Source organism: Cololabis saira, chromosome 22 (assembly GCF_033807715.1).
Source record: "Cololabis saira isolate AMF1-May2022 chromosome 22, fColSai1.1, whole genome shotgun sequence".
Classification (NCBI taxonomy): domain Eukaryota; kingdom Metazoa; phylum Chordata; class Actinopteri; order Beloniformes; family Belonidae; genus Cololabis; species Cololabis saira.
Window position 1 is genome coordinate 15,281,606 of NC_084608.1, and position 22,020 is coordinate 15,303,625.

Genomic DNA, 22,020 nt, shown 5'->3' on the forward strand with positions numbered 1-22,020 from the left:
ATGATTCGAGAAGATAATAAGTAGGTAAAGAGCAGTCCAGCCTCCTTTAATGCCCCGCGGGGGGAAGAAAAAAAAAAGGACTTTGCGGAAGCGGCACATCTGAAGTAATTGACACCCCCGAAAAGAAGGTGAGATGGCTGCCATTTTCCTCTCCACTTGTTTATTTATGCTGAAAAGGACTTGAGTTACTGCCAGACCTTGACAAAATAAGATAAGAGTTCCTTTCTGCACATCCGTCAGCCTGTCACATGGGATAACCTGACAGGTCAACTGAGAAAAAGCAGTCTATACATTATACAATACGCAAGTCTGTTTTTCACTATCTCATTTCATCCCTTTCCATGATCTTGCTTTGCATTCGCAGATTTTGTTTCGAATCTCAGCCTTTCACGCAACGTTCATAACTTGCAACGTTCCATATCTCGCCCTTCTCCCTTTCCTTCCTATATCTGTGTTTCATCTCTCTGTGCCTCTCTCCATTCGCTCTGGTTTCTATCTCCTCCTCTCTTCCCCGGGGTACCAAGGTTAAAAACACAGGGAGGATTTAGATTCTGTTAAGGCCCCAGTGATGAATGGGGGTGTCACCTCCATCACACTTCCTGCCTCTCACCATCCAGCACAGTAATCATCTCCAGACATTAATATTTAACATTGTCACGCATCGCAGAATAGCACACAATCTGTGATTATCAGCCAATAATGAAAAAAAAAAAAGAAAAAAAAACTCCACGTCAGCTCTTGCCATCGCCTAGAGTGACGGGAAAGCAACACATGGCACAAATAGGGTGAAGAAGGCAAACGATCTGTGGGTGTTTGCTGTGTGAGTTGTTGGTGGTGGCCAAACAAAGTAAATATTTAATGAGACTTGTCTGGTAAGCATTTCTCCCTTTACTCTCTGAGGATTAGCATCCAGGCAGAAGGCTGAGGAGATAATTACTGGGTTTAAAGCTAAACCTCATTCAAGGTCTCTGAAGGAATTCGCATCAACTACAACTCGAGTATTTACAGCTTACAAGGTGATAAGTATATACTGTGTAATACTCTGTAATAAAGATAACCCATCAAATGAACTGAATTGTTGCAAGTTGCCCTTGCTTGCATGTCCAGGCACAAACCTTTATATATGATCTTTTCTATAAAACCAGACTCCTTAAATTATTGGTTGCATATAAAGACCGCTATAAAAGCAGTAGATGCCTGCCAAGCCTGCCCATTAGTTCCTGAAATAAACTTGAGATAACAGAAGGTGATTAAAGAGATGACTACATTTACTCAGACTTCTAACAAGTCTAGTCAAACAATCTGAGAAAAATAAATAAACTAAAGAAAAATATGAAAAATAGACCAAAAAAAAGTTGCCACCTGGTTTGAATGAGCAAAAAGGTTAAAATGCTTCTGTTGATATAAATACTTTGTTTTAGCTGGTGAAAATTATTTAAGTCCAAGTGATATGATGAATCTTCTCATCTCTCAAACAACAAAGAGCTTTTTATAAAGCAATGTCATGCCTTGGGTCTACTGTGTTGGCCTGTGGAGGTGGTATCATGATATGGGGTTGCTTCAGTTGCCCAGGACCACCAAGTCCAAACATTATGGGGAATCTTTGTTATGTGTCGGAGACTCATCATCCCATTACCATGATCTTGCTGAAAAATGAATACAACTGCGAGCAGTATATATACAATAAATAATATGACATTGTATGAACTTATGGAAATAATGCCAAGGTTAATGAGTGGTGCAAAAAAAGTGTTGTTTTTTTATTTTGTTGTATTTATACACTTTTTACAGAAATTAAAGGCTTAAATACATTTTAAAATGCAATTTAATCTCAAGCCTAAATGTTTAATGAAGGAAAAGTAAGTTTGGTCTTTCTAAGGGGAATACATAATTATGCACAAATGTTACAAAACTACAAAAACAAAAACCATATGAGAACCACATTTACCACATATAGCCCATCCAATATTTTATCTGTTCAATTTAAACTTCCAGTGAAGCAGAGATCACAGCCTCTCAACAGCTGTTCAAAGAGAAAAAAAACTTTAAAAGACTCGACTGTCAGGTGGTTTCGATCATCTTTCATCTTTTTCCTTGTTAAGTGCATTTAATAGCGTTTGCTTTTTAGCCTCAGTCATCATCCCTGAATGCTTCTTCCTCTTCTTCATCTTTCTTGTTCTCCTGGTGATTCTTGGTAGTTGCAAGTCTGGTTCATGGTTAATGCTATTCAAGTATTTGGCAGTCAATGACTCTGTTAATTATTCTGTTACTTTATCAACTCAGCAGCTTAGATATTGCCTTGTGTTGTATTGTCTGGAAGGCATATTAGCACTCATGTATGTCTTTTCCCTATCTGTAAGTCTTATAATGGCCCATTTTGCCCAAGTAATGCAGCTACAACAGTTTTACAATTAGAATATGAGCTTTTATAGTCACTTTAGGCTAAAAATCCAATTATGCGGTGTTCATTGCTTTTAGATCAAATTATTTTCACTATACTCCAACCTTTTACCTACAAAAATGATCAGTAAAATACTCACCCTGAGTCAGTACTTACTAATTGTGAATTTTGAGTAAAATCTAAAGAAATGTTTTATCTAATATTAATTGAGATATTATTCAGAGATGGCAGCTCATTTGATCAATAGGAAGTAAAAACACGTTAACTTAAACAATTTAACACATTCTGGAGATCTCGTCGACGCCCTGCTCATTTGTTTGATTTTATAGGCTTTGGAAATGCAGTTAAGTTGGCGTACATGTTATTAAATTCATCAATGTGTGACACTGTTGACATGTGTCGGTATTTGAAGAAACTAGTCGAGCTAAAGCTGTTCTATTTATACAGCGTGTAATCACAAATCACACATTTACTGAGGAGGATTTACAATCTGTTCAGCACAGTCTGCACTGGGATCCTTCAGGCACGAAAAAAAAGAAAAAAAGTTTTATTTAGCGAGGAAAAAACTTGAGATGAGCAGCAGAAGATGGATCCCTCCTCTAAGACAAACAGACATCCAAGAGATGCTGCACATTTTTTTTTAAATGGGAAATGCCTGTATATTTTGTACTTTCATCAAAAGTGTTTGGTTTGTTGACAACTTTGCTAATCATGCTTTAATTTAATAACATTAAATCATGCGAGAGTGTTGCAATGCCAAGCCATTATGGTGGTCTCCTGCATGAGCTGTGTGCCACGATGGGGGTCTATAATAGTACAAAGTTAAGGACTCCTGCTGTTGACAATATTAAATCCAGATCTAAATGCTCAGTGATGATGGTGGGCAATTTATTGTCTTCTCGAGCAATAAAATGAGGCATGTTATGAATACACATGTGAATTCACAAGAGGCTAATACGAAAAAAAAAAGAGAAAAGAAATAAAAATGCAGCAAAGAAGGACAGTAAAAAATCAGCCCATGTACAGAAATGAACACACACGCCTTTAATTCTCCAGAGGATTTCTGACTCGATGCCGTGAAAGAGTTTTTCAGCATCAAGGAGAGGATTCAGCAATCATCCACTCTATCCCGTCTGGTTTTCCAGACCTTTTGATGTTGTTGAGCTCAAGTGTGCTTTCTGTCTTCCCAAGATTAAACCTAACTGTTGATTTAGTCATACCTAAGGTTTTTCTGTCTTTCTTGTAGATTCATGTTGGAAATTCAGTTTTTATGATGGCCTTCTTTGCTTGCGCTGAGACCTCCTGGGACTTGATGTTGGTAGCAGCTGCCAAATGCCATCTCAGTATCTGATATCAGCTCCAGGCCTTTTATCTGCTTCTTTTGTCTTGAAATTAACAAAATAGAGGACCACGCCTGGCCAAGTCTCTTATTTTCAGTTAATTGTCTAAACACTTCTGAGCCCCTGAAAAGCGAGGGACTTTGCTGGCTAAAAATAAAGGCCTATTAATGAATTTTAATTAATAGCTTACAATAGTTCCAAAATGATGAATGCCATATTTTTATAAACTCTCTTTAATTAAAGCTGAAAGTCTACACTTTGATCACATCTTTATTTTTGTTTAAATCCATTCACATGGAGAACAAAGGGGAAATCATGAATAACTCTGATCATTGCCCAAATACTTGTGAAACTAACTATATGACACACATACAGGGATGTACAAAAGTTAGTGGCTCATCCTCCACTTTTTTAAACCTTATCAAAATAATTTGTTCATAAAGACTATTCAGCAAATACAAGCTCTAAGAGTGAAAATTTATGAAAATGCCAATTTCTTAACCTTATGTCACTATAATTTAACTAAATGAATCCAAAAACAACTTTAACAAAATAATAATGTGGTCAATACTAAGTATCCCCCCTTACTGCATCCATAGGACTTTAGATGGCAATTTACATGTTAGTAATCATCATCCATCCATTATTTATTCCTACTTCCTCAAATTTTATGCTATTTTTAACACTTTTCATCCAGCAATCACCACTCAGCCCCTCAGATCTCAGTTTGAGCATAATGGGTGTCATGAAAAACATAAAACCAGATTCAATAAATCAGCTGATTCTGACTCATACCCTCCTGGTGAGAGAAGTCAGGTGTGCACCACGGCCGAATGGAGCACAGCGATCTTAGACTGCGAAAATGGGCAGCTGCTCACAGACGGGCAGCTCTATAATGGGTTTCTTGTTTGGACGTCAGGACGTCTGGCTCGCTGGACGCTCGATAGCATTTTCTTCACAGAAACATCCACCTGTACAGATGGTATACACTGTAGGTAGTTTGTGTGTGTTTTTGTCTACGCGCGAGACTGTATAAAACTGCATAAAAGAATGGGCCTGTAGAATAGCGCCCTGCACTGATTTGTGTGTCTGAAAGGTGTGCACATTTACACATTTATACATGACTTAGTTATGGATTCTGGCACCTCCAATCTCATTCTGTTTCCATCCACAAAACTCCCTACTTATTTTTTAAGGTATCGTAAACTGACGGGGATGGAAGCTGAGAAGCAGCGGAAGAAAAACAGAAGGCGAAATAAAGCATGCGGAAAGATAAGCCCTCAGCCCGTCTCCATAATTACGAGGAAGAATTAATGTCAGTGCTGTGCCGACAGAAATAAATGAAATGTCTTTATTTCTTTGTGTGATTATAGATACAAAAGGGCCCTGTGGAGTCTGACCAACTCTGAAAAGTGAATAATATGGAGTCGTGCCTGTCCTGGCTCCTATCATCATTACACGTATTATTCTTTTTATTGGACTGGAAAAGCAGAGAGCAAGAAAGGAGAGCTTGAGTGTTGATGAATATCACTACGCCTTAATTTGCACTCGAGTACCCTGATGTTTGCTTTCATGGTGCAGATGTGAAACGTGTGAAACGTGAGAGCGAGTAATCGTCTGCTTTCTTTAAATCTTTATCTGTTGTGGTGGAGCTCGCAAAGACAAAGACCCAGTGTTGTCAAGTCTCGGTGACGCATCAGTTCAATTAGCAGCGCCGAGCAAAACACACTTTGTCTAGCACTGATTCGTCTTTCTCTCTGTGTCTCTCCACCAGTCTGGCTCCATAATGAAGCCTGCTGTCAGCCAGGAGCAGGCCACACACCAGTGCACACTCAATGACTAATGCTGAACAATACAAAAATACACAAGTGAGTTCACACATCAGACTGCCTACACAAACATCGGGTACTTAACTTTCATTTCACATCCTGGCTGCACGATTGAACTCCTCACAGGTAAATAGAACAGCTCTCGGTTTCATTAAGCAGCTCGGCGTATCGCTGGTTCTGCATGGCCTAAATTTGACTGATATAACTCTGAGACGAGGGTTCAGCACAGCAGAATAGCTCCTTTTAATCTTTGGATATCAGATATTTGATGTACCTTACTATACACATTAAGAAACACACAGTGAGGGGCACGGTGGCGCAGCTGGTAGTGCAGCCGTCTCACAGCAAGAAGGTCCTGGGTTCGATTCCCGCCGGGGGACGCTGTGGGCGCTGAAGTGCGTGTTAGTTCCTGGGCTATACCTGCCCCCTCTGGCCAACCGGGTCGCTAGATGGGGTGGGGAGGATCCGGCCGGAATAACGTGATCCTTCCACGCGCTACGTCCGGCCGGAGAAACCCCACCCTGTCTGGTGAAAAGATGCGGCCTGCTCACTCCTCAGGTTAAGGAGGAGACCTGAGCTCAGTGCAGGGCCCTCCCGGGGTTGGTAGAGGATGGCAATGCCCAGGACTGTCACTTAGGTAGGAGCACGGGGTGGTAAAAATGGGAAAAAACCGGGATAAAAAAAAAATAAAAAAAAAAAAAAAGAAACACACAGTGATCTCCTTTAAAAAAAAAAACAAAACACGGCTAAACCTGCAAGAAATTCTTCCTTCATCTAATAATCCATCCATCGTCCGCCGCTTATCCGTTCCCGGGTCGCGGGGGCAGCAGCCTCAGCAGAGATGCCCAGATTTCCTTCACCCCAGACACTTCCTCCAGCTCCTCCGGGGGGAGTCCGAGGCGTTCCCAGGCCAGCCGAGAGACATAGTCTCTCCAGCGTCTCCTGGGTCTTCCCCGGGGTCTCCTCCCAGTGGGACATGCCTGGAACACCTCCCTAGGGAGGCGTCCAGGAGGCATCCGGAACAGATACCCAAGCCACCTCAGCTGACTCCTCTCAATGTGAAGGAGTAGCGGCTCGACTCCGAGCTCCTCCCGGGTGACCGAACTCCTCACCCTATCTCTAAGGGAGCGTCCAGCCACCCTGCGGAGGAAACTCATCTCGGCCGCTTGTATCCGCGATCCGCGAGGGTAGGTGCGTAGATTGACCGGTAAATCGAGAGCTTCGCCTTTCGACTCAGCTCCCTCTTCACCACGACGGTCCGGTACATCGACCGCATAACTGCGGACGCTGCACCGATCCGCCTGTCAATCTCCCGCTCCATCGTTCCCTCACTCGTGAACAAGATCCCGAGATACTTGAACTCCTCCACCTGAGGCAGGACTTCCCCACCCACCCGGAGAAGGCACGCCACCCTTTCCCGGTGGAGAACCATGGCCTCGGTCTTGGAGGTGCTGATTCTCATCCCTGCCGCGTCGCACTCGGCCGCAAACCGTGCTGACATGCTGAAGGTCCCGGTCTGATGACGCCAACAGGACAACGTCATCAAAAAGCAGAGATGAAATCCTGTGGTTTCCCAAACCGGATCCCCTCCGGCCCCTGGCTGCGCCCATCTAATAATAATAGAAATTAAAGCTGCAAGCAGCGATGATGATATTGATTATATGATGATATTGTGCACGTTCAGGCGTGTTGCAGTGGAAGCTTGTATGACTTGCATGTAGATTCTTCAGGCCTGGACATTTAGCGGATGACACCACCCACGACTCTCTCATTTAAAAGTTATGGCAGAAAGTAGGAACTATCAGATATCGACCAATCAGATGAAGGGGCGGGGCTAATTTGCACCAATTTTGTTCAGGACTCAATACCGAGTCCGATGACACCACCCACGACTCTTTATGTCATATCATTCAAAAGTTATGGCAGAAAATAGGATCCATCAAATATCGACCAATCAGAAGAAGGGGCAGGGCTAATTCAGGCCAATGAAGGTCAAGTACTCAATACCGAGTCCGATGACACCACCCACATGTCTTTATCACAACCCGTTCAAAAGTTATGGCAGAGAATAGGGACTATCAAATATCGACCAATTAGAAGAAGGGGCGGGGCTAATTTGCTCAAGGACTCAATTAGCCCCGTTATGTTCAAGGATTTATGTTCAAGGACTCAAAACCATGTTCGATGACACCACCCACGACTCTATGTGAAACCATTCAAAAGTTATGGCAGAAAGTAGGAACTATCAAATATGGACCAATCAGATGAAGGGGGGGGGGCGCACGCTTTTTGGCGTCTATCGTCGCCACGGTAACGCTTTTAACTGAGAAAAGTAATGTGCATCAGCGCAGGATCGAGACGCACATTTTGATGTATATCACACCTGGGTGCACATTACGGTTCGGGCCACATTAGCGGCCGAAGAAATGGCATAAATTGCGCCAAAATTACACGATTAATTCAAAATGGCCGACTTCCTGTTCAGTTTCGGCCATGGCACCAAGAGACTTTTCTTTAAGTTGCGACATGATACAGGTGTGTACCGATTTTCGTGCATGTACGTTAAACCGTATTGTGGGGCTTGAGGCACAAAGTTTTCTAGGGGGCGCTGTTGAGCCGTTAGGCCACGCCCATTAATGCAAACCATGAAATATCACATTTTTCGCCAGGCCTGGCTTGCATGCAAAAATTTGGTGACTTTTGGGGCACGTTTAGGGGGCAAAAAGGCCCTCAATTCGTCGGAAGAAAAATAAAAACGAGAACATCTCCTACAGATACAATAGGGCCTTCGCACTGTCAGGGCCCTAATAAATGTACAATTGATTTCTTATATACTGGTTGGTCTTCCTTTGCAACAATATCTAAATGTTTCTGGAACCTACTGATGAGTCTTTTATATATTCTGGAGATATTTTTTCCCAGTTCTGTATGAAACAATTTCAACTCAGGGATGTTTTATGCTTTTCCTAAACTTTTACTTCAAGTCCATCTAAAGAACTTCTGTTGGACTGAAGGCGTATCTGGGAATTTTGGCGTATCTGGGGTTGTGGGAAGTGTTTGTGAGTAATGAGTCTCTTAGCTCTTCGTTCTTGGTTTGGAGAATCAGGGAGGGATTTTGGCGTGAAGCCGGGTGATCAGCTACTCAGAAAAAGGATCATTACAGAAGGAATTTATTTTTCACTATCTGAAACAACTAGGACTCATAACTTTCATAGTTTGACTGAACGCTATACAGCTGATTTTTACACCTGTTAGTCCTGCCTGGGACCATGATGCACAGTCCGGGTCTGTTTGGCTGCAAGGCCCGATGGACCTCAGAGTTGCCACACACAGTGTTTTTGTGGCATTTCATTAACACCATAGGTGAATGTGTCAACAAGTGAAGAATGGGCATAATATTTCTTCTTTACGCCAGGTCGGTTCTTCTAATGAAGCTTGTGGAGGCCTTTTTTTCTTCGGGGCAGTACGGTTGCAACGTGAGAGGCAACACCTTTGTTTAAAAGGAATCTCCAAGCTTCACTTCAACTATTCTGTATCTGGCTGTGAACTGAGCTCCCTGTGGAGGAGGTATACGCAATGAAACTTCAGAGTGAATCTACAGCACGATGGGGGTGAATCAGCGATGTTGCAATAAAGTTTTATTTTCCCAACTTTGGTTAATCTCTTTTTGAAAAGTTCCAAAAGTTAGAATACCTTGTGAATTCTCTGCTTGACAGCTCTTTAAAACGCTGAACAGATGTTGGCTCATCTTTGTCCATTAATATCTAGCAAACGCCGGGAGCTGACCACAGGTGGCTGAGAGGATGTCAATTTCTGACGGTAAACATGAACACACAAATGAACATCCTCACGCCATTGTCAAAGACATATACTCTATTTCTCTTTTCCGATCTCGGTAGGATGTCTCGTGTATAAAAGATATGATGTGATGGAGGCAGCTTCATCGTGTGTGTGTGCGGTCTCCTTCTGTTTAATTAAACATGGACTTGTCCGAGGGAAGGAATTTAAACAGATGGCATATAAAAAACGAGCTCCATTATGCTTTTCAGATCATTTATGAACTTTAAAGAATATATCCCCCTAGTTTTGATCTCATTTTCATCATTCTTGGGAATCTTCAAGGACTGAGTCGTTAAAAATATATATACCCAGTTTTGTAAAATTGCCTCTCTTGAACACCTAACTGAAGTAAATACGTGTACATGGCAGCTGGGCCTTTGAGCGTCTAATTACAGTTGCAAATGAAAGGCAACAAGCATTTGTTTGATAAGAGTGAATCTGCAGTAAGCCCAACTGTCTAAATAAAGTTCTCCCTCGCAAAGAGGTATTTGCGGAGTCGGCGCGCAATTACAACCCTGCACGCTCAAGCAGCCCCAATTAAGTACAAAACACAATGTTAGAAGACAAGGAGATGACAGGAAAATAAAACAGAAAAAAGGGATAACAAGTGAAGAGCAAGAACAAGGGGGAAGAGAACGCGGAGCCGCTCGGACGGGAAGAGTATTAAGTTGGTACCAGGCACTCATTTGACCTTTCCCGCTGACCTGGCTCAGCTCTGTGCGGTGTGACCTCCCCTGCTACCAATAAAAACTATCTCTGACATCCCCAGCTCACTGAGCCACACTCAGGACTGAGGATACATCAGACATGGATGGCGAACACTGACAGCCAGAGATGGACTTTTCCCCTTCTGGTGGCGGGATCCCCCTCCTGTCACCAGGATCAGGTTCCTTTTCTGAACTGCTTCGCTAAAGGAATACTTAAATAAGCCAAAATGAATCGCTGAGGACAGTGCTTCTGTGCAAAGACCGAAATAAGACAGCTGCCACCCTATGTGGTATGTGTCGGAGGGAGGACACTGACAGGTGCACGGCCAGCAGCACTAGATAATATGATGTGACTGCTGAACTACAAAATGTGAGGTCAGTCTTTTAATTTGCTGACTCTCCAGCTACTAATCTGTCATGGGAAATTATTAGATGGTATATATGCTCTCGATGTACGGGGGGCGTGTGTGGGACATTTTGTAAAGTTGTCAGTGCATTATTTAGCCTTGAAAAAAGCCATTAAGCACGCATTGAGATTCTTCTGCTACACGTGATGCTTTCTCAGCATTTTAGTTGTTCTTTTTTTTTTCAAAAAAGAATTCATCCCACGTTATTCAACAAACTGAATCCTTTCATCAAGTAATTTATTCCACGTGCAGATTCTGTGAAAATGCAGAGAGTAAACTTTATATCTAAACCTTGTATGTTGCTATTGAAAGGATCAGCTTTGTGAATAATGTGTTCAAAAAAAAAAAAAAAAAAAATCTCCTATCAAATTTTAAAGAAAGCCCACAAGCAGACAAAAATACACTTCAAGGATGCCATGCATCCACAAGGCCCTGACCCATATTCTTTAATCCCATTCCACGAGGGACGTGAGACGCTATCATGTACGTTCTCTCGCCATCTTACCCAGATTGTGGATGAGGGGGCTTATGTTTGTGTGCATGTACAGTAGGCAATGAAAATAGCACCAGAAATAAATGCAAGTGTCACATCATTCCCTCATCAAGGCTCATATTTCTACATTTCCTTGCATCATCTGCGCTTTGGAGAAAGCTTTGTGGCGGAAAATAAGCCTATTCACATGCAGAATGATTACTGTCTATGTGTTTGTGTATGTATGTGTGTCTATACGTGTGTATGTGTGTGTACGTGGCATTAAATAGGTCTTGGTAATAAATCTGATGGCTGCTGCCACTGTATAAATATAGCTAGAGGATTTGGTCACGTTATATGTTCCATTTTCATCACCACTGAACACTCCTTGCATCAAATGGATAAAGCTGAGCTCCTGAGCAATGAATAGCCCGGGAGGATGAGGGATGGTGGGATGGCGCAAGAGAGATAGCAATTTGGATGACATACCTGACCACACCCCGGACAGTCATTGCCGTTCTCACATGTTCTGCGCCGTGACTGGATACCTCCACCGCAAGGCACGTTGCAGCGTTCCCATGCCGACCAGGCTGACCAATAAACGTGTGGCGGGCAGGGCAGGTGTTCATTGCAGTACCTTGGTGGGAAGAAAAAATAAAGCAAAGGATGAGTTTTTCATTCCATCCATCACAGTGAGCAAAAGGCTTACTTTGTGAGAAGCGAACAAATGCACAACATATGAGTAAATAAAAGGTTGTCAACAATCTCGCAAAAGGAAAAAAAAGAAAACTTAAAGCCACGAATGAAACTATCAGACAGAAAGCTTCAAAACCTGAAATGGGAATATAAAAAAACAATTTTCAACCTCAAAGTCCACCAATAAACTATCTTTAGATGTTTTGGTCTCCACCAACTCTTGTGAGTAATATCTGACTCAGTAGCTGTTAAATGCTTTGATGTGTTTACCAGAGAGCCACATCATGTATGTGTAGCAGTGTAATAATAGTCTCTTTTGTTTTTATGGTCCCACTTATAGTTTATGGACATTCTCTATCATTATTTTAACATTTTTTTTTGTATTGCCATGTCTTCAATGTTTAGTGTTTTTACCACAGGCTTTTGTCACGTACAGTACACTCCAGAAACAGCCCGTCCAGAAATAAGCCTAATATTCTAGTCAAATTGTCTTATTTTAAGTAAAAATCTCTACCAATGGGGTGGGGAAAAATGTCTTGACTGTAATTGTTAAAACTAGCAAAATAGTCTATAATAGTCTTTAATTTTTCTTGAAACAAGGTATTTATAGTTTCTTAGAAACAAGTTTTTGCTGTGCAGCCATCTGATGAGCCCCTGCAAACTTGAAAGGGGAAACCCCGTTGTTCCTTCATAATGCTGTCCCCTGCCTTGTAGTCAGCTGTGCTAAAATGTGAAAGTACCTTTGTTTTATCTATGGAAGTAAAATGTTCCCTCGTGGCATCATCTGCAAATATTTCAACCATTCTTGGGAACTTTTTTGTTATTTTGAATTATGTTGTTGCTAAATTGGCTTCACCACATTTTACGATTTTGCTAGCTTAAATTCAACATTTAGTGGAAAGCCCATTATTCCATTCTCTGTTTTAGTATTCTGTTCTGCTTGACAAGCTCGCTGTGAGACACAATTTTCTGTTTGACCAGGACCAGGAAATAAACAGCAAGAAGGAATTACCTGCCAGCTTTGCAAAGTACTGAGCTGAAAGATACTAAAAACATTCACTTGTAGCAAAACATTACTGTGAAGATGGGCAGACTGGAGCTGGCTCATGAGCAAAAATAACTATTCAGATAAGGGTCACATGGGGACAACAAACAGATGTAGACATTTTCAATCAGTATCTCTCTGATCCAACGCCCAGGAGCTTCATGTAAATCTGCACTATTTACACTATGGAAAAAACAATTAAGACATTTTCACAGGCCGTATTTAAAACATTCACCATCAATTATCAGCGTTTACCCAATGGTTCGGCTAATTTTTGAACAAAATTTGTACAACTATTTATTCTATTATCATTATTATTATGATAATTTTGCTGCATAACAACTGTAAATCCTGAAATCTGCTCAAATGGTCTTTTCTTAAAAGAGCTGTTGTTCCTCAAACACTGTAGACACAAGAGATACACAAAATGACTCACAAAACTTTTCAAAATTTCACTTTTCAAAGAGGGACTTTCTCCCCTTCTCACGGAGGAATATAGCATTTACTGCACAACGTTCTGCTTTTTGATGCGTGTTCTTTTATGATAACGTATCCGTTGTAAGGACTGCATGTCTTGAGGATGTTGCCAAGGGCCTGATTCTAAGTTTGAGGAGATATTTCTTTTAAACTGTTTAATATCTGCTCTCACTGTATGTTTTTTGTGAATTATTGCAAGGAGCGGGTCAGGCACACCCCAGGAACCAGGCTGTAGAACATCAGAGTTGTTCTCATAAAACAAACCAGGTTAATTTATTGAATCTGAGCTACTCGGTTTGCCTGTGGAAAACAGAATAGTTAGTTCATCTGCTGGACCTCTAAAATTAGATGTGAAGGGCATGGAAGATGTCACCACACCACTGAAACCTTGAATTGGAACAGCTATAAAGAGATCGGACCACGAGAACGGGATGTCTGAAAAGTCACTGTAAACTTAATCTAAAAAAGAAACAAAAAATTGCCGCCATCGAAAGAAAAAGTTGCACATATCTGCTCCTGTGTTTTTTAAAAGTTAGAAAACGACATCTAAACTCTTGATGAATGTGCTCTTGCAGTTTGTCTAACTCATCGACACATATACTATTAAAATAGCCACAAAGAGATCTGCTTCATCTCTAATTACCTTGTTTTACAGCAACATCTGAAATTACTTTAATGACTCAAACCTCATTATACAGTAACGACAGATAAAGGCCAAGTTTATTAGAGCCTTAGAGTTTCTTTTGGAAGTTTTGAACAAACAGTAAATTTGGTTTTATTGCTATTGTGATGTGTTTTTGCATGTGACAGTTCTTTTTTTCAGAAGACTGTGGCTTTTTGTGCTAGATTTAGATTATATATAGCTTTAAATTTAAACCCTTTTCTCTTCAGACTCAAGTGGGATATTTCTGTAGTGCAATTCCCAAACACCCTGCTATTGTTCACAGCAAATCAAAGGCTACATTCTGTAGACCCTGGATGTAAAGTAAAAATCCTCAGAGCAGCGCGTCCCTTTCCACTTTTACTAATCCGCATTCTTGTAATGGGGAGGAGGACTGTGGAGAAGTGAGGACAAGTATGGTTTACAGTGTTGCACAAGCCAAAGAGAAGGAGACATAAGCACAAACACACACTTGCATAAACATTCATGCTAAGAGGCTTGTGCAGACAGAATTTCCCTGCTGTACCGAACATAATAAAAAAAAGCATCTGCAATCAATGCAGCAGAGATTATTTCAAGCTTCAAAATAATTTAACATCATACACATCCTAATCATACGAGTGGCTCTGCTCCATCGTATCTTATCCTATTCTGTTCTCTCTGAAACACGCAGAGCTGATAAGACTAAAACGAGGCTAATTACCCACTATAAGCTGAGTAAGCAGTGCGGACGCTGTCAGCACGCTGAGGGAAATACCAACAGAAGGTTCATAAATGCGAGCATTAAGCATCCAGATTTAAGCCTGTAGCGCTGCTGTGTACGCTTGATTTCATAGCACTTGCTCCATCTTTAAAGGCTTTGCCTTCTGCAAACAATCATGACCAAACTTACTGGAGGATTGTCTGATAAATAAATAAAAACAAAAAAAAGAAGTTTATTTTTCCCCTTAGAATATTTTGTCTTTGTCAGTGTGTTTATCTGCAAATATCACAATGAGAAAAGAAATGTTTAGAGAGTGAAAATGGCCAGCGCTTTTAATGCCATGAAGGCTGAAGTTTGTATTTCAAACGTGGCCAACTGAAACCAACAGATGTGGTGGGAGTCTTTGGACACCGCACAAAAGGCTGAACATGGAAGCTTTCACTAAATATTTTTTTTCCTTACTAAATTCTTCTTATTGGCTTAAACTTAACCATAATAACCAATAAGTTCTGAACTTTTGACCTAACAATAACTCAATTTAATCCTAAAACCATGCAAAAAAGTTGAAAAAATACCTTCATGAGACATCACCCACTGCACTTCACCATTGCAATCTTGGGTTTTTGCAGCCAAAGGATCTGAGAGAGTGTATGAAACTACTCCCATCCACTGGTCAACCCCAGCGATCTTTTGCCACAACTACACATTTGCAGTATCAAACATAACCAACAGTGAAATCAGCTGACAGCTGCATTTGACATGATGGCAGAGGTATATAAAGAGACTCACCAAAAAACAAGGAAGAGGAAACAAGGGTGACTAAGTAAAATCAAATGAGTAAATCTTAAACAGAATGGTTAAAGTGGTTTACCCCCCGCCCCCGCCAAAAACAAAACCCAAACAACTAATGACTGAAAATGACTAAAGTTAATTGGCAAAACTAGCTAAAAGCCCAGAACTGTTTCCAAAACAAATTGAAAGAATGTCATAAAACTGGGCATTTCAACGAGAGGCACTTTCTTCAGGTGCCCTTTCCAAGAACAGTAGATTTTGGCTTTTCCACATTGGCTTCATTTCCAGCCACGGAGGCTACAGCTCAGCTCATGAAAGCTCCTCTCCTCTCATTTCTTCAAAGATCCTTTTCCGACCGTCCCCTGGACGACAAGCAGCCTAACGTATTTCAAATAGCTGAACAGAGCACGTACAGATAACAGGTAGCAGAGATCACTCAAATGAGATTAAAGCTCTGAGGGGAAAAATAAGAGGGGGTAGGAAAATATGCCCCTCTCCTGCTGTGATCTTTTGCGTGAGTCAGCTTTTTTTATTCTGGTGTATTTAGTCACCGTTTTCCACATGGCTCTAGAAAGAGCTCTGTTTGGATGGCGCGAGAAACAAAAAGAAAAGAAAGAGAGAGAGGACTTGTCCTCCAAGAAGCTGTTCCTGTTGTCATGGTAACAAGCTTTATATTTCCTTTCTTTCCACCTTTTCTCCCTTCACCTATATGTCCAAAAGCAGGGCCAGGGGAACATGAACCCAGTGTTATAGCGTGCAGTTCAGACACTATGGACAAATTAAAAAAAAAAAGAAACGCTATAATAACGCGGTATAGACAAACTTGTGTGACTTTTAGACAGAATGAAAGCTCTCAAGGTTCTTTTTTCCAGTCTGGACGGCCCTGGACCAGAATCTTAGGCAACCAGAATACCCTGAGATAATGAAAAATAAGCTCCTGACCTTTTCTACCTGTGCTGCTTTTTATGTGTCTTTGTGCTTTGTACATGCTTTCTCGTTCATTTGTTTTCCTGCCTTGAAACTTGCTTGGAAACCATACAAACATTTTAAAAAGGTGATTATTCTACACCAAAGCTTCAAAATGTAGACTTGGTCTGTGTGTGAAAGCCAGATAATTACCCAAGCACAGGCGTATCCTACTCATTTCTTAATTGGCTGTCATATAGTCTAACAGAGGAGAGGAGGAAAAAGAAAGAAAAAGGGGAGAAGTCACAGACAAAGTTTTATTTCCTGCCTGCAGGTTGCAAACTGGGCTTTCTTTTGTTTCTTCACATGTACACCTCAAAAACGTACATTCACAGCAAATACATTTTAATAAGTACAAGACAATAAATATTTAAACATTTATTATTTACCTCTCCTCACGGTTCTGGCCCACACACACTCGCCCGCCGTGGCGAGGGGTCGGGTTGCTGCAGGAGCGCTGACGCACCTGGAATCCAATGCCGCAGCTGGTGCTGCAGGGAGACCAGGAAGTCCAGGGAGTCCACGCTCCGTTCCTATGGTGACACACAAAGCAACATCAGTCTCTGACCTCAACTACCCATGAAGGTGAACCTATCAGTAGAAATATTTGACTGCGTGCGTTTTGATTAAATAGATGAATCATATTTTTCCGCTGTTTATGAACTGACTGTGATTTATGGTCTTGATGGAGACTTTCCCAGATAAAAATATGTCAAATCTTTCTTTTCATTTTTTCATTTTAATGATTCATTCCAGACATGTCAAAACCATTGAGCATAACAATGTGTACAGTAGTATGAATCTATGTATCTATATATAAATAGATACATACACATATACACACATGCACACACACGGTTGTATTAATTAACATAATTGCTGCAAATTAGCCCCGCACCTTCATCTGATTGGTCGATATCTGATAGTTCCTACTTTCTGCCATAACTTTTGAATTGTTTGACATAAAGACTCGTGGGTGGTGTCATCCACTAAATGTTCAGGCCTGAAGAATCTACACGCAAGTCATACAAGTGCTTCCACTGCAGCACGCCTGAACGTACACAAGGGTGCGAGGGCCCGTTCATCGCTGCTTGCAGCTTTAATTTCACTTTATGTCCGGTTTTCTGAGTCCAAAAAAAACAACAAAAAACAAACAAACATATATACTGTACATATAAAGTAATTCAGAAAGTAATCTAATATTATTTTAATGCTACGTTTTAACGTTGTAAATTGACTTTCAGATAGGGCTGGGCGAATATTTTCTGGCTGAATCGATATATATCGATATCTTTTTTTGTGCCATAATTGGGGTTTCCCCCAAAGCATTATAGCATAGCATCTCTGTTAGCTTCATGTTTTCCTGGGGCAAACCCTTAAAAAAACAGTCAGTTTTAATACAAAGCCTCGTGCCAAATGTCACACAGGTATCTTTATTAACAGAGGTCTGCACAATATCAAAATGTATAAAACAAATGAAATAAAAATAAACTGCCTGCATATATAGAATAAAAATGCTTCTTGAATAAAATAAAACAAATATTCCTTTTCTGCATAACAATTAAATTAAAATACACTGTGCAATTAATACAATGTAGACAGTAACAGGCAGACTTTTCCACTGAGGTTGACAGTTGTGCAAATAACAAAACATTTGTGCAAATCTCAAATAAAACATTCAAGTCAATTCGTCACAAAATAAGCTATATCAAAATCATGAAAAAAAAAATAATAATAATCGATATAAACGATATTGTCTCGTACCATATCGCGTTTGAAAACATATCGATATATATTAAAATCTCGATATATCGCCAAGCCCTACTTTCAGCCAGAGGTTTCTCTGGCCCCCTCCCCAATTTGACCAGTGATGACATGTTTAGTCGCATGCTCTCGCTCCGTCGCTGGTTGTATCGGTGGTGTTCAGAAAACGACGTGGCCTTTATTGACAACTGGGAAACGTTCTGGGGAAAGCCCGGTCTGATTAGAAGAGACGGCATTCATCCCACCCGGGATGGTGCTGCTCTTGTCTCTAGTAATTTGGCCTGTTTCATTAGACCCTCTCCCTGACATCGCAGGGTCCAGGCCAGGATGCAGAGCTGTAGTTTAACACACTTCTCTGCTGCTTCTCGAGGACCAACGCCTGCCAACAAAACTATAAGATTACATGATGTAACTGGTAACTCTAACCAGGTGCCTAGCAAAATAGAAGTAGTTGCAGTTCCCCGCCCTCCACTAGTTCACCAGGTGCGGCGTTATAGAGGCGTTAACCAAAATAATCTTGTAAAAATTAAAACCAATGCACATTTGGTACCAATAAGAGACCGAAAAATTAGATGCGGACTACTAAATATACGATCATTAAGCTCCAAGTCTCTGTTAGTAAACGATATAATCACAGAGAGCAGGACTGATGTTTTCTGCTTAACAGAAACATGGTTACAGGATGAAGAGTATGTTAGTTTGAATGAATCAACTCCGCCCGGCTACTTTAATCATCACATTCCTAGAAACACGGGCCGGGGCGGAGGAGTCGCAGCAATTTATAACTCCAGTCTCCAAACAAAAATTGAACCTAAGTGCAATCATAATACGTTTGAAAGCCTCACGCTTAGTCTGAAATTTCCGAGCTGGAAATCAGAGAAGCCAGTTGTGTTAGTGGTAGTGTATCGGCCCCCTGCTGGCGCTTATCTAGAGTTTTTGTCTGAATTTTCAGATTTCCTTTCTGGATTATTGATCAGTACAGATAAATTCATCATAGTGGGTGATTTTAATATTCATATGGATGTTGAAAGCGATAATCTTAAATTAGCTTTCAATTCTCTTCTAGAATCAATGGGTATCTCACAAAAAGTGGACGGGCCGACGCATTGTTTTGGTCATACTCTCGATCTCGTTCTCACCTACGGTGTTGAAACTGATGGTCTGTTGGTGTCACCTGTTAACTCCCTTTTATCCGACCATTATTTAATAACGTTGGAATTGAATGTTGTTGATGTTGAAGTGCAGGGCAGGAGGTATTATTTTAGCAGATGTTTGTCTGATGAAGCTATTGCTAAATTTAAGGAGACCGTTGCTCGTCTTGCGACAGTGGAAAATAGTGAAGCCTCTACTGAAGCAATAGAGGCCAGTGACCTGGGTTCTACCTCTGATGTTGATTCTCTTGTTAGTAACACTGCTGATCTGTTGCACTCAGCTTTAGATGAAGTTGCTCCTTTGAAAAGGAGGGTTTCTAGCCACAGGAGCTTAACTCCCTGGTACAATTCAGATATTCGCATGTTGAAACAAAGCGTGCGTAAAATGGAAAGGAAGTGGTACTCTTGTAGGTCTGTAGACTCTTATCGTGAATGGAAAGATATTCTAATAGTATATAAAAAAGCCATTCGCAAAGCAAGAACAGCTTATTATTCAACGTTGATAGAGGATAACAAAAGTAACCCACGTTTTCTGTTCAGCACTGTAGCCAGGCTGACAAAGAGTCACAGCTCTGTGGAGCCGTGTATTCCTGCAGCTCTCAGTAGTGAAGACTTTATGAGCTTCTTTAACAGTAAAATCACGAGAATTAGAGAAGAAATCAACCAGCCGGTTGTGGGCGTTTCTTCAGCTTTAGCGACTTCCCTAGGCTCTGACTTGTCTCTAGGCTGTTTTGATCCTATAGACCTCCCTGAGCTGACCTCACTCGTTAATAGAGCTAAGTCTACCACATGTATGTTAGACCCCATCCCGACTCGACTATTCAAAAATGTTTTTTCTCTTATTGGTGTGACAATACTGGACCAAATCAACCTATCCCTAAGCTTAGGATATGTACCACAGGTTTTCAAAGTGGCAGTAATTAAACCTTTACTTAAAAAACCTTCCCTTGACCCAGACACCTTAGCTAATTATAGGCCAATTTCTAACCTTCCATTTGTATCTAAAATTCTGGAAAAGGCAGTTTCAAGCCAGTTATGTGACTATTTGTATAGAAATGATCTGTTTGAAGTCTTTCAGTCAGGGTTCAGAATGCATCATAGCACAGAGACAGCACTGGTTCGAGTTACGAATGACCTTCTTATGGCCTCAGATAAGGGATTAGTGTCCATATTGGTTTTACTGGACCTCAGTGCTGCTTTTGACACTGTTGACCATGGCATTTTACTGCACAGGTTAGAGCATGTTGTTGGGATTAAAGGGACAGCTCTACGTTGGTTTAAATCATATCTATCTGACAGGTTCCAGTTTGTTCATGTACATGAGGTTTCTTCAGAACAGTCGAGGGTCTGTTATGGTGTTCCGCAGGGTTCAGTGCTAGGGCCAGTCTTGTTCAGTTTATACATGCAGCCGTTGGGAAGTATAATCCAGAATCACGGCATACACTTTCATTGTTATGCTGATGATACGCAGCTCTACTTGTCTATGAAGCCGGATGAAACAGAACCGTTAGTTAAACTTCAGGCATGTCTTAGGGACATCAAGGACTGGATGTCCAGAAATTTCTTGCTTCTAAATTCAGATAAAACAGAGGTTATCATTCTTGGTCCAGAGCATCTTAGGAAGGGATTAGATGGTGTTGCGATGGCTTCCAGTGCAACTGTGAGAAACCTTGGTGTTGTTTTCGATCAGGATTTGTCGTTTAAACCATATGTTAATCAGGTTTGTAAAATAGCGTTTTTCCATCTCCGTAATATTGCAAAAATTAGGAAAATCCTCTCGCAGAGGGATGCAGAGAAACTAGTTCATGCGTTTGTATCTTCTAGACTGGATTACTGTAATGTGTTGTTAGCAGGATGTCCAAGTAATTTGCTGAATAGGCTCCAGCTGATCCAAAATGCAGCAGCACGAGTACTGACAGGAATTCGCAGGAGAGACCACGTCTCTCCAGTGTTAGCGTCGCTCCATTGGCTACCTGTAAAATTCAGAATTCAATTTAAAATTTTATTACTTGCATATAAAGCCCAAAATGGCTTAGCTCCGCAGTATTTACAAGATTTGATAGTACCTTATGTTCCTGGCCGAGCTCTCCGCTCCCAGGGTGCAGGTTTACTCGTAGTTCCTAGAGTATCTAAATGTAGATTTGGAGGGCGGGCGTTCTGCTATCAGGCACCATTACTTTGGAACCAACTTCCAATCTGGGTTAAGGAGGCTGACACCACCTCCACCTTTAAAACTAAACTTAAAACCTTTCTGTTTAGTAAAGCTTATAGTTAGTGTTAAGTAAACCTCTAGCTGGTGTTGGTAAATCTCTAGGTAGTGTAAACTTTAGTGTGTTAGAGTCAGTAGTCATTGTCGCAGCTATAGAACAAAACTATAATAGTTAGTCTCAAATATAGCTTCGCGGTAGATATGCTGCTATAGGCTTATGCTGCAGGGGGGCACCGACATGATCCGCTGGGCGGTGCCTCTCACCCTTCTTCTCCTCTCCTTTTCCCTGCCTCTCTTCTCCATTACCATTTTTATTTATTATAAATATCTCATAGCTATCATTTTTGTCCATTGTTCCTGTAGTTTCTTGTGCCGGCCCCCCTTTTTTCTCTTTTGTGTATGTTTGCAGGCCGGAGCCTCAGGAGCTGCGTTCTGGCCTGTGTTCCCGGCCCTCCCCCCCCTCTGGTCATCCCATTGCTTCTTCCACCTGCCTACGTGGATGTCTGCTGTTGCTGCTTCCGCCTGCCTGCACCCCCCCCCCCCTCTGGTCATCCCGCTGC

The 22,020-nt window shown here is 41.3% G+C and overlaps 1 protein-coding gene across 1 annotated transcript in view; it reads right to left on the minus strand.

Moving 5' to 3' along the window:
* Positions 1-22,020, minus strand: part of sema5a (sema domain, seven thrombospondin repeats (type 1 and type 1-like), transmembrane domain (TM) and short cytoplasmic domain, (semaphorin) 5A) — a 158,687-nt gene that overhangs the window by 35,060 nt on the left and 101,607 nt on the right. The window contains exons 14-15 of the mRNA XM_061713089.1: positions 16,726-16,869; positions 11,486-11,633 (exon numbers count right to left, since the gene is read on the minus strand). Of these exons, the coding sequence (XP_061569073.1) occupies positions 11,486-11,633; positions 16,726-16,869 (292 nt within the window). The remainder of the gene's footprint in view (positions 1-11,485; positions 11,634-16,725; positions 16,870-22,020) is intronic.